Source organism: Zeus faber (assembly GCF_960531495.2).
Source record: "Zeus faber genome assembly, chromosome: 6".
Lineage (NCBI taxonomy): Eukaryota > Metazoa > Chordata > Actinopteri > Zeiformes > Zeidae > Zeus > Zeus faber.
Window position 1 is genome coordinate 19,295,210 of NC_137201.1, and position 13,735 is coordinate 19,308,944.

The window sequence follows — 13,735 nt, forward strand, 5'->3', positions numbered from 1 at the left end:
GACGTCTAGACTTCGTTTCGTGTATCCTCCGACCGTGAGCCCGACGACTCGGCCCGTTTCTCTACGGCTCAATTTCAAGCTGACGGTCGCTGAAGCGCTCGGAGCGCGGACGGTGCTTTCTCTGGGATGAGGCTTTGCCGTACCGCACATCTGTCAGGGCGCCCGGGGGCTGCCTGTCTCAGCTCTTCCTCGTCGGCCTTCGCTAGCGCCAACTTGCAACGTCGCACACTTTTCCAATAAGACGCCGCCCGGTCCCGGCCGGCGAGGCTGCTGATGCCGGCGACTCCGGCGGGGGGAGATCTCAGTCTCTAGATTCTCTGCCGCTTTGTGATCCGCTGGAGGTGGCTCAAGGACAGCGATCTGCCCTCAAAGGGCTCTGCCAACTAATACCGATCTCCCCGTAATCAGGGTTATACATCATTGCCACAAATGGCCAATTAGGCTCCGATGCACATCTAATGTACTAATAAGGTGCAGTTATGATAATTAGCTGCAGGGAAATTGCGGGCACTGGCGTGCCTGTGTTTCTGAGGGGAGGAGGTGCCCGGCTTCGCTTATTGCTTTGCTTTATTAACAGACTTTATTGTCTGTCAAATCCCCACTAATGAATTCTTATCTATTCTTTGACTGGAGATACTATCACCTCCCTTCTTATTGAAATTGAATCCATTTAGCTGTCAGTTAAACATTAAGTCCCCAAATCCAAAAGAGGACTTGACACCAGGATGAGAGATAAATGGAGAGAAGGAGAGAGAGAGAGAGAGAGAGAGAGAATGATAAGCAGAGGCAAATCAGGAAGCGAGGGAGAAAGGAGGGATAAAGATAAAGGGTTACGCTGTCTTTGTGATTTATGGATTTCATAAACCCTAAACTCCTCTGTTGCCTTCCAACACGCCATTCTTCTCCGAGCACCCTGAGCCTCCACAACAACGGGGCAGCTTTCGCCGCTGTCAGCATTGCGCACACGCGCACACGTGCACTCGCTCGCTCTAAGCCCATGTGGACAAATAGGCACGCGCGCACACACACACACACACACACACACACACACACACACACACACACACACTCGTGCACACTACGACCACACAGCTCAGGGCAGGGTCAGAGCTTCGTCCTGTCAGCACAGCCCTCCCACAACGCTCGGAGCGATGCCTCAAACAGTCAGAGTGTAAAGGGAAACTTAATGGAAGTTACACACGAGATGCTCTCTCTCTCTCTCTCTCGCCCTCTCTCTCTCTCGCCCTCTCTCCCGCTCTCCATCTTTGATCTTTGCAGGAAGACACACAGACCCGCACCTGCACACCACCCCTCAGCCTCAGAGCGTTATTCCTAAACTCCATCCCAGGCGCTTCCCACTGATCCCAAGCTATTATCAAGGCGGTTGCGCGCCGAAGAATAAGTGCCTTGTTACGCAGTGACAAGTGTGGAGCCGCACGGCTCGCGTACTCGGCGCCATCCCCAGCCGCATCATCATCGTTTGACAGGGGAGAAGATAGCCTGCAACGCACACACACGCACACACACGCACACGCACACACACATGGGCACACAGACGGCTGCTCTGTACAGTATGTCAACAACACTGCGCTGATTGCCGCGCTGTGAGGACAGAAGTGGAGCTGTAGCTGCGACACGCACTTTGTCTGTGTCAAAACAGCCGACTGTCAGCGCTGTCAGGTCCAAGGCTGTAACGCTTCAAGGAGCCGGGCTCCTTCTTCTTTCCACCTCTTCTTCTTTTCTTTTTTTTTCCGTCTTTCTTCATCGATGCTTTTCTCTATGGGTTTTTTTTTTTTTTTTTATTGTTTCACCATCCTGCCAATTTTTACAATCTCCCCTGTTCCCGCATCCTCGGGGTAGATGGTAATCCTTTCATAACAACGTGTATACAAACCAATTTGGCAGTTTCAGCAACGCGCCCCTCTCTGGTGCGTCAGAGACCCACAGGCTAATTCTATCAGTGTGTGGGTAGCCGTAGCACCGCTCGGGGATTCAATCCTCAGCCTTCATGCCTACATGACTTTATGGGGAGTGTGTTAATGTTGTGTTTAGTAATAAACTTTGTCAGCTATGAAGTTGGAGAGCTGCCTTTGTCCCAATTTGACCCGGGATGGGGCGGAGACGTCGACACTGACCATCGCTAGGCGTACGAGGCATTTAGAGCGCGTCGGCAAATAAAAACTGTCCGGTCGTCAGTCATGGAAACGCGGCGGCGATGTGCGCACCGACATGAGAATCGTGATGTGGGTTGTAACCGTCCTCTACTCGGTTCATCTCCTCTCCCCTTTCTCGCCTCTTTCTCCCGTCAAGGCCCCTTCTCTCCCCCGGGCAGCGAGACGACGGTGAAATTCGACGCCCACGGCGACGGCATGGGCCGATACAACATCTTCAGCTACCAGCGCTCCGCCGATCGCTATGGTTACGTGCCAGTGGGTGAATGGGCCGAGAGTCTGAGTCTGAGCAGCGATCTGATTCGTTGGCCCAGGGAGACCGCACCCACGTCGCAGTGCAGCGACCCCTGTGCGCGCAACGAGATGAAGAAAATGCAGGCAGGTGAGGGACCACCGACGGACGATGGGAAACCCAGCTCGAAATGAGATGAGTGGTGGACGTACTGGTTTTAACCACCACATCTGTTGCCCCTAGTACTGTGCAACTACTTGCGCAGAGCACCAACCCAAAGTGTCCCAAGACGGGACAAAAGCTCAATATTTAATTTACTTATTCAACCACTATGATAAAATAAAATCATCCAAATTACAAAGAAAATGCCATTTTAAACCGCCACTGATTTAAATAAGCATACCTGTCCCACTGCTACCGCCGTCTCCTTACACACACACACACACACACACACATATGTATATATCACAGTATAAGCAGAAACTAATTTTGAAAAGCCCTTCCTCCTCATGGCCCAGGTGAGTACTGCTGCTGGATCTGCACTGCGTGTGAGCCTCATGAGTACCTGGCCGATGAGTTCACGTGCTCGCCTTGCGCTCCGGGACAGTGGCCCGATGAGGAGCTGACGTCCTGCTACGACCTTCCAGAGGACTACATCATGTGGGAGGACGCCTGGGCCATCGGCCCAATAACCATCGCCTGTGTAGGGTGAGTGAGGGAAAAACTTTCAAAAGAGCATACCTATGTTAACCTGTGTGTATATATATATATATTTATATATATATACTGTATGTGTGTGTGTGTGTGTGTGTGTGTGTGTGTGTGTGTGTGTGTGTGTGACCAGCCACAGCAAAACCCGCATTGTCGCACAAGTGGAAAAAATTCATTCAAAGATCATTCCTCCATATTCCATGTGATGTGAAGGCACAATGTGAAACTGATAGAGTTCAACCTTTAAATCTTACGTGTTTTATACACACACCTGGATTCATTGTTGTGCCGGCGGCGTAACACGCGGATAAGAAAGGTGACGTCACTTCCGTATAGAAGACGCGGAGCCCTCAGAAAACGAGGGTGATTACCTCAGAAACACAGTTTTTGCCGCACCCTTGTCACAAGCCATAGCTTTAAAAATATTTGCTTGATTCACACAAGTGATGCCTTGTTTTGAAGCTCTCATTCTCCACTTTCAATTGACCTGGAAAAAGGAGTGTTAAACAGCACCAAAAGTGCCTAAAATCTGCAGTGGGTCACATATATATAATGTTTAGACAGTATATACTGTACCTATTAAGAACTGTCATCTCATCTCACCCTAACTGTCTTGCATCACCCTCACAAAATACAGAATTAATTTATTGAATTTATACACAACATCTCACCTGTTAATATGTTACATTTTTGCACTTACCTACAGATATTTTTCTGTTTTTTCCATCATCCTTTTTTTTTTCTCACATTGCTGCGTAACATATTTGAATGGTCGAATTAGAATGATAGAGGATGAGGGGTAAAGACTATGTTTTTCTTTCCGGTAAAGTAATTCCCACTTTCCCAAAAGAGAAAAATATAGTCCGTACTCCTCAATAAAAATGTGTTTCTAAAGATGATACGTATTTAAAAACATCTTCTGAACGACCAAGGCAGGGGGGAAAGGAGGTGAACACCATATATTTTATTTTTTTATTGTATAAATTATACATTTTGAATCCTCATAACTGCACCAGTTCAAATCACCATCTCTTTTAACCTGTAGATATTTGACCTGTAAGAAGAAGTCCAGGCCAAACAGATGTTCCCGATTGTTCCAGAAATGTTGTATTTTGGTTTATTTCTTTGTTATTATTTTAGGGTACAAGCGGTCTGAGATGCTCCATTTAGCCTCTCTACCCACCGAAACAAAGACACCGCAGGCACCTAAGACTAAAACCGACACAAATAAAGACACGCCAAGAAATTAAATTGATGAGGTGGAAAATTAGTTCTATCAATTTCCGTTGTGTCCTGTAATAACAATTACCCGCCGTACAAGGGCTGTAAAAAGTCAATCTAAAATCTATTCTAAGTTTAATCCATTAGCATCTGTCCTGTTCAATAACGCGAGCGCGGCAGAGATGTCAGACGTGTTTTTTTGGGGGGTAGCGCTCGAGCTCTTCCAGTGGAGCTGCATTACGGATGATGACCGCTTGTCATATTTTCCGCCATGGTAGTTCATTACATAAGTGAAAATAAATGATGTTGATTTCTTAATAAATTAAGATGAAATTGTTTATAGAAGCCATGTACGCCTTAGCTCTGAAGTGTGTTTGTGTCACTTGGGAGGAAAAGAGACAGCAAGAAGTAAAACAAAAGTAAGTTTAAATTAAGTTACATTTTAACTATTTGACTAATATTGTTATTATATTATTTTTATTATTATTATTATCGATATACTTATATAAATTTGTTATTTATTGATTTATTTTTACATTATATTACTATATTACTATACTATTATTATTATTATTATTATTATTATATTAAATAATTTAATATTTTATTTGTTATTTATAATTTATTGTTTTAACATGATATTACTGTTCCATTTTCTTTCTTTCTTTAATTTTTGATCAAGACAAACAAGCAGTATGTTTGCCTGGTACGCCCCAAACTAAATAAATCCTCCACCCTTGTCCCCAGCTTCATGTGCACAGGCCTGGTGTTCTGGGTGTTTATCCGACACAACAACACGCCCCTGGTGAAGGCCTCGGGCAGGGAGCTGTGCTACATCCTGCTGCTGGGCGTCTTCATGTCCTACGCCATGACCTTCCTCTTCTTGGCCAAACCCTCTCCGGCCATTTGCGCTCTGCGGCGTCTCGGCCTCGGCACGTCGTTCGCCGTCTGCTACTCCGCCCTGCTCACCAAGACCAACAGGATCGCTCGCATCTTCAGCGGCGTAAAGGACGGGGGCGGAGCCACCCGCCCTCGCTTCATCAGCCCGTCCTCGCAGGTCTCTCTTTCTGTCCCCTTTGCTTTCTAACTTACTTTCTTCCTTTGAAAAACAAAATCCATGGATCCCAAATCCATCCAAAAAAAAACCCCTCTAACTCTACTAGTGCTGCTTATTCCTTGAGAACGTTTCGCTGGCTGTGATATACACTGGTTTGATACAATGACAAGATGTACTGATTATAAACGTCAGCTAAAGGACATAAATGTAACGTGATGTAATGTAATGTGAGTCATTGAAATGGTCGGATGGAGAAATGATGGAGGGATGGATTCCTGTTGTACCAGCCCCTCGAATACACGTGAAGATAAGCAATGAAATGTAGTTCCATTTCCTGGCTGCAGAAATACCTGTAGCCCTTAGAGTACCAACAACCAAATGCATAATCAGTGTGAGAATGTGATCTATAAGTGTATCAGTTCATTTTAAAGGGATACTCCATTTTTTTTGGAGGGACTTTGTCTATTGCCTATCTTACACATGCCTGTGTGTCCACCACAGCGATGGCGACAGGCTGCATGCTAAATGCCTGGCTGCAGAGGGGATCGACTAACAAAGCTCCTGTGAAATTTCTCAAAAGTGGAGTGCCTCTTTACACTTTCTTTTAATATTTAAATTGATGGATCATTTGAATAAAATGAAGCTGGTTTCTTATTCTTTGTTGCGCGAGTGTTGGTGGTATTATAAAGTAAAAGCAGTAAAAGAAAATCTGGATGAATGCAACCGAATGCAGTGGAAGAGCCTTGCAGCAGACTGTATGAAACAACTCTCAAGCCTCCTCCTCTCCCCTGTTCTCATTCTCCGGCTCACCCTCCCCCCTCAGGTGTTCATCTGCATGAGTCTGATCTCGGTCCAGCTGGTGATGGTGTCGGTGTGGCTCTTGCTGGAGGTTCCCGGGACGCGGCGCTTCACGCTGCCGGAGCGACGGCAGACGGTCATCCTCAAGTGTAACGTGCGCGACTCCAGCATGCTGCTGTCGCTGGGATACGACGTCCTCCTGGTCATTCTGTGTACCGTGTACGTTAAGAGCCTTTTTTTTTCCCTCAGCATCAGGAGGCTGGGGAGGCGTCCCGGTCATTGGCAACGAAGGGGTTCGGTTGTTGCCGATACCTGGATGTCGAGCAACGAAGACGTGTCTAGAGAAGTGTAGACGGAATGGGGAGGTCCCCTCTTGGTTTCAAAGCATTTATAAAGTTCTTCCCCCACGTACCCCCCGTCCGTCTGCAGAGCTGTGCAACAAATCTTTCATTTTTTTTCCGAATCACGAGAGGTCACCCGTCTGTTTCAAATCCCGATCAGTGAGAATCCATGCCAATACAGCTGATTGCACATTTAAACGGAAAGCTTTTACATGAAGGGAAAAACCCGGCAGGTGTTGATAGTGTACAAAGATGGCTATTCTGGAGTACGATTCGGTAACAGCAGTCATGAGACCAAGGAACCTTTATTATAACCACCGTCTTTGTTTTACTCGGAGGGAATCGATTGCCTTGGGAAACCTCTGACAACAGTTTCAGGGCATAGTTGAGTTTCTACGTTAGAAGATAACTACGCTATTAAAGAATAAATATATCTGCAACTGAGGTAACAGATTAGCTTCCATAAGCGCATTAGGCAAGGTTATTATTAAGTGAGACATCATCGGCATCAGTATATTGCTTAGTTAATTGCTTAATTAATCAATGCCTTCGCTGAGCCTTTTTCCTAAAGCCTTATCTGTGATTTTTTTTTCTGATGTCGTTCCTCAAGGTATGCCTTCAAGACCAGGAAGTGTCCTGAGAACTTCAACGAAGCCAAGTTCATCGGATTCACCATGTACACCACCTGCATCATCTGGCTGGCCTTTCTCCCCATCTTCTACGTTACATCCAGCGACTACAGGGTGTGCGCTCAAACACACACACACACACACGCGCGCGCACGCGCCCACACACACACACACACAGCTGTAGCGACACCTTGAACAAATTTAATCCTGCAAGCTCCAGTCGCAGCTCCGAGGGGCTGGCATGACAAACAGACAGGCTCTGTCAAACTGCTGACACACGTCCAGGTTTGACAGCGAAGGGACCGGAGTGTTCACCTGATCCATACAAAGCCTTCATCTGTGCACCCACCTACACACACACACACGCACGCACACACACACACACACACATACACACACACACACACACTTAACACACATTTGCATGCACAGGCACGCAGCACACACTTATACAAGGTATCAGAGGGCCAGGTAAAGGAATGCTGATGCCAGGGCCACTCATCTCACCCTCATTAAAAAAAGATTCACAGAGTGTTGGTATCCCAAGTCCCCCCCCCCCCCCCCCCCCCACACACACACACACACTTTCACATAGGAAACAAGCATTTCTTTGGCCTTGTAATCTGACTTTAAGATTAGTCAGGTAGGAGCCTGACATCAATCATGGAGATACACACTGCTACACTCACACAGAAACACACAAGTGCGAACACACACACACACACACACACACACACACACACACACACACACACGAGTGAGACATTGGAGGGTTCATTACTAACGGGCCCCTCCCTCTGTTCTGTGAACTCGCTATGAGCTTTAACCCTGTCGCTGTCTCTTCGGCCGACACTTCATCCCGCTCTTAGAGGACTGGTGTGTATTTATGTTTGAGAGCAATAACTCACTGAAAACAAGGTTATGCAGCCGAGCCTCAAGTGTTCCGCCCTCCCTTCTGAATCGAATTAAGTCTTTTATTGATTCACGCTGCAAATTATATTCTGTAGATTGTTGCACGGCCACAAAGTTCCCAATAAACACCAGTGCCCTCTCCTAAAAGCCCTTATTGACCACCGCATGCATCGACATTGGTGAATCATTCATGCATTCTCTTCTCTATATTTAGCCGTTGTTTACTGTCGGCTTTTATTTGTTGATTGATGCGTGGTTTGACCGTCTGTAAAACACTTTATCGCGTCGTTACCGAAAATTAATGGCATGTTCTCAACGAACCCCTCAATCACCATGAGCCCTGACAGTTTAACGTTACTCACATCCGTGTCCGTCTCCCTTCGTTTGCGCGCGCCGTCCAGGTCCAGACGACCACCATGTGCATCTCGGTGAGCCTGAGCGGCTTCGTGGTGCTGGGCTGCATGTTCGCCCCCAAGGTCCACATCATCATGTTCCAGCCCCAGAAGAACGTCACCAGCCACCGGCTCAACCTCAACCGCTTCAGTGTCAGTGGGCCAGCCACCACCTACGCATCCCACGGTACGTCATGCATGCGACACAAACCCAATCACGGCCCCCACTGCCCCCATGTATACAGTGCGTGGGGGCAGTGGGGGCGTATATGCACCATATCCCCAATAAAGCTCCCCCCTCCATTATGCTCTCGTTAGAGTTAAATGAATTAAGCTTTTTTTTAATGGAAATCCGCATGCCCTGCACCAGAAACGCCTTGCTACGTCCTCAGTACTACATGTTCGTGCAATCGTCCAGCGTACTTGATTGATGATGGCAGATTCTACGGCTTTCTCTCTGTCACAACGCATGATGGGATATGTTTGCCATCGCAGTGCGCAGGGTTTGCATACTACGATGTTTCACCGGTTGTAGTCCTGGTAACATTCCGGGCACTTGGGCATCGGGCATTTGGTGCGTACTACGGTGTCAAATATACTTAAAACATTCACATACCGGGTAGTGCACACCATAATACAAGGCTCAGTCCTTTCCGCATTTACTGCATGTCATCCTCTCTCTGTCCCTTTTCTTTCCCCACTGTCAAATAAAGCATGAAAATGCCCAAAAACAAACACCAAAAAAAAAAAACATTTGCATACTTATTTGAGGCAGGTCATAAGATGCCGGCAGGCCTTTTTGGACCCAGCAACCATAAAAAAAATGTCAGTGTTCAAGCCGGAGGTATATTTCCGACAAGGTTTCCTTCCGATTCCCCATCTTATCTCGTGACGGATGGCGGGTCTCCGTCCTTTTCCACTCAGAGATCTTTCGCTCATTTTCGACTGAAGCGGTGATATTTTGATGCCAAGAGCCGCAGGACAGTGCTGCATGGGAGGTGGGGGACGGGACGCGAGACTTGTTTTGAAGCTGATAGACATGTTATTATAACACTTATTTGGTGTCAGTTGAGGTGGAATTACGCACCATACACCTTCACATAAGCGTTTGATTATTTGGTAAATAAAGGCAAAAAGGAGAGAGAGCGCTGTTCTGCTTTGTCGACGTATGTAGGTCCATCCTACTTTATGCGCAAAGCATATCATACACAAACAGTGTGTGTGCATGTGTATCTATGTGCGGGGCAATGTGTGAATTCCCATGATGGCTGGAATTATTTTTTGCGGCTATTTTTTCCCCATAGGAAACCTCTCGGGCAGTTTTGGCTGAAAAAGTTGAATATTTTGTTAACCACTGGGCAAACCCACCCACAAAGTTAAAGCACACCTATTGGGATTGAGTTGGTTCTTTTGATATATTTTGTGTGTATGTGGCTCGAAAACTATGGGAGGAGTAGCGCAGCATAATTTGGCTTTAATAGTAACAAGGTATACAAGTATGTGTGCAGCACATTTTATAATATAATGGCATGTATTGCAAAACATATGTGGATTCCTTACATATATCCATATGTATTTGCATATTTATTGAATATATGCCAAACATTTTGTTTCATAAGGCTTTGTCTCCTGTGCTTCTGTCCTCCATCTAATTATTCTTCCTTTGTTTTTCTGTATCATTTTATGTGTCCTACAGCCTCAGTCAGTGCCCACTATGTGCCGACCGTGTGTAATGGACGGGAGATTGTCGACTCCACGACCTCCTCTCTGTGACCACGACCACGACCCGTCCACTCTCCTATCTGCCCCTGCGACTGTTAGCAAATACCAGTACCGCCATCATTCCCATTCCTCCAGCCATCACTCTTAAACTAACACACACACACACACACCGGACACATGCACACGGACGCACACACACACATGCACACACACACACACACGCACACACATTCTCACACACATGTGCACACATGTGGATCCAACGCCTCCCTTGTGGACTACAACTGTATTGTTTTAAAAATCAACATTGTAGAAATTGTGTAACTATGATTAAATTATTTTCTAGGGGTGTACATATACAGAATCAACATTGTTGTAAGTAGAGAAACAAAAGAACAAAAAAAAGTTTTTAGGAGGAATTTTGAAGCCTTGGTTTTTGATAGATTTGTTATGATGCCATGTAAATAGAGACGCACCCTGTCGAGGTGGGAGGGGGTGGGGGGGAAGGCTGGGTGGGGCTCGCTGGGCACAAACCGTTGTGCCCGCCTGCCCCCACCCTCAACATCTGGCAGACTTTTTATTTTCACGCTTTTTTGTAGTTCTCATTGTAATAACCGACTCTGTATGCATTTATATTGTGGATCTGTACATTTGTATATTATACTACTTATGGTTCAAACAGCACAATGTTGACAGTATTGTAACCCTAGAATGAGTGTGGAAGAAACTTTGAGTTAAATAGCGTAGAATGGCTACTATGGACATGTATAAAAAAAAAACCATCAAATTCATTAACTCAATACTGTTGCGGAACACGATTATTCACACTTGACTGAGCAGCGACCTATCGTCTTGATAAGGTGTACCTGCGTTTCGGGATGAGTTTGGACCAAAAGCGGTCCGTCTGTTTTACACGTATTATATGTCTTGCTTTTGATACAAAATGTTCCTTTTTCTATTTCCTTAAATCATGAAATCCCTTTATCTAAAACGGCCATAGTTTCCGACCTGTGTCCACCAAAGCCACAGCATTCGCTCCGGCCCTCAAACTCCTGTTCTTTCTCGTGACTGGACACTGCGAGCGAACGACCGCAACGGCCCATCTGTCGGGGGAGGGCGGAGTACGTCCGATGCATCTGTTTTTGCCTGTCATCATAGCCATCAACGTGGTAGTGCTCCCAACAAAGAAATATGATCAAGCGACCATTGAATTTCAGAGTATAAATGGAAGTAAAAAGTTTGAAACAGCCTATGTTTTACTGGGAGCACGATCGACTTTGCTACCCGACCCGAGGGGTCCGCGGTGGCTCGGCGCGGCGCGGTCGGCTGTGACCCGTAGACGTGTGAGGCGGATGTTTGGATGATGGCAATGTGCCTTAATGTGCGTCTGGTAGTGTTCCAAATGGACGTAACCGATCGGCCAGGAATATCCTAAAACCCCTGAACAGTGCAGTATTTAAGCCAAATCATTTATGCCCCCTGCCACCCACCACCACCCACCACCACCCACCACCACCACCACCGGACCAAAGATTCTGCCACTGTACGTGTAGTTGAAAGAGTCAGGATCGACATTTAACGAACCGAGGGAACGTAGTCAATTTATCTTCTCTTCCCATCTGCTCTCCTCAAAAAAAAGAAAATTTAAAAAGGCATTTCAACAAAGAAATACAGCAAATGGACACGTCTGGGAGCGATTTCCTAACGTCTTCATTTTTACGGATTAGCTCAAATGAAAAAAGGGGGAAGGGGGGGGGGGGAGGTGAGCTTGCGTGCCATTAAGATGAAGCCATCTGACTCGTGGGCTCGTTGGAGGGTGCAGCTTTACGTATCTCGCACTGAAAGCGCGCGTACGTTAAAGAGGCTGCGCAGTTGTGGAGCAGCTGGCGTCGGCGGTCCCAGGGAGGCTGGCGCGGAAGAAGCGGGCGTACACAACGTCAGCTGTGCCGAGAGCCCGGGCCAACGCAACGATGTTTGAACAGCCCTGAGGAAAAAAAAATAATAAAAAAATGATGTTTATCAAAATCTGGGCTACGCGAGTCAACTCCCCGGGTGGAATTGCGATCAACTGGCTGTCGAGAGGAAGGAAAAAATTATGAGAAGGGGGGGGATTGGAAAACGAAAAAAAACAAACAAACAAACAACAACAACAAAAAAAAAAAGTGGAGGTTATGGAATCTGAGGAGAGCGGAGGGAAAAAGTTACCGCACCACAAGCAAAGAAGAGATTAAGGTTTTCAGTGAGTGCGAGGATTCATATAGAAGTCTGGCTGCGGCTGCAAGAAAATGTTCAGTATTCAGGACGCTGTGCGGTGTGTCGGGGGGTGCCTTCCAAAATTGATGTGAAACGCTCGCATACATTTGTGCGAAATAGCTGTATGGTGCACATTATTTACTATTTTACTATTAACATATTTGATAACACCCCACCCCCAGCCCCCCACCTCCGCCCAAGAAAACTGGGTCACAGGATTGGTGTGAAAAGCACTCACGCTTTCCTGTCTTACTCCCGCAGAGGTAATATAACAATATAACAAGTAAAACAGAACCGTTAAAACCCGTCGGCTGTTTTGGCTCCGTCCCCCGTCTCCGACAGCGCCTGTAGAGATTATTATTCTGAGGAACACACCGGGAGAATTTTTTTTTTAAAAGAGCGGGTAGCCGTGTGAAGAGGAGCCGGGCTATACTTGGGTGTGTGCAAGGTGCAGGCGGCAGGGGGAGAGAGAGCGATGCCGCAAAGCAGAGGGGGAGCTGATGCCGGATTATGTAAAGCACTCCCACGGCCCGCGAGTCACAGCGCTGCCTCGGGAAGCTCAAAGCATCCCAGAGATTCACAGGCTTTGTTAGCGGCAGGCTCAGCCATTCATTCGGTGGTCCTGCTCCCACAAGATACTCCCCGCATGGAGGGTTGCTACGGACAACCGACTGCCACATCCGCTGCCGGAATGTCTATTTTGTCGGCACGGGGGGGGAGAGGGAGGGATGGTGGAGAGAGGAGGAATGCAAAAGAGGAAAACAGGGGGGTCGCTGGTTCCGATCCAAATTGGCGGCGAGCGATTGGACTTGGCCCCGGTTAGAAGCAGCACTCCGCTCGCAGCTTTTAACGACGCACAAACGGGGCACTTAACCCTCGTTTTCCGCACATTCAGTCCGGCGACCCGTCCTGGATGACGCGCCCGCGCCCTTCCCCGGTCCACTCCATTTTGCTCTCGCACAACACTCTGACCTCTCCCCCTCCCCGTCGCCATTGTTCACTTTATCTCACGCTATGTGTGAAACCTGCCGCCTGGCTCGGCTGCGGCCGGTGCCCACCGGTGGCCGCCGGGAGCAGATTGTGAGTCCCGGCCTCCACGTGGGCTCTCAGATCTGGGTTCCCACTGAGGGACGCGCCAAGAGCGGCGTCCTCGAGGAGACGGGAGCGGGGACAAGTGGAAGGTTGGACGAAACAGGACGAAAACAGGGCCGAGATGTAAAGGATGTGCTGCTCTTTGAAACGCGCCACCCTCTCCACCAAAGTTACTTCAGAATCCGAGGTATCCCGCGCTCTTTG

General features: G+C 47.4%; 1 protein-coding gene across 1 annotated transcript in view; it reads left to right on the forward strand.

The window, feature by feature from the left end:
• grm3 (glutamate receptor, metabotropic 3) overlaps positions 1 to 10,237 on the forward strand; it is a gene marked incomplete at both ends in the record, with an annotated part of 22,093 nt that extends 11,856 nt beyond the window's left edge. Inside the window, 7 exons of the mRNA XM_080002700.1 lie at positions 2,311 to 2,553; positions 2,922 to 3,111; positions 5,083 to 5,392; positions 6,216 to 6,409; positions 7,142 to 7,274; positions 8,474 to 8,651; positions 10,167 to 10,237. Coding sequence (XP_079858826.1) covers positions 2,311 to 2,553; positions 2,922 to 3,111; positions 5,083 to 5,392; positions 6,216 to 6,409; positions 7,142 to 7,274; positions 8,474 to 8,651; positions 10,167 to 10,237 — 1,319 coding nt within the window. The remainder of the gene's footprint in view (positions 1 to 2,310; positions 2,554 to 2,921; positions 3,112 to 5,082; positions 5,393 to 6,215; positions 6,410 to 7,141; positions 7,275 to 8,473; positions 8,652 to 10,166) is intronic.
• Positions 10,238 to 13,735: the final 3,498 nt, after the last annotated feature.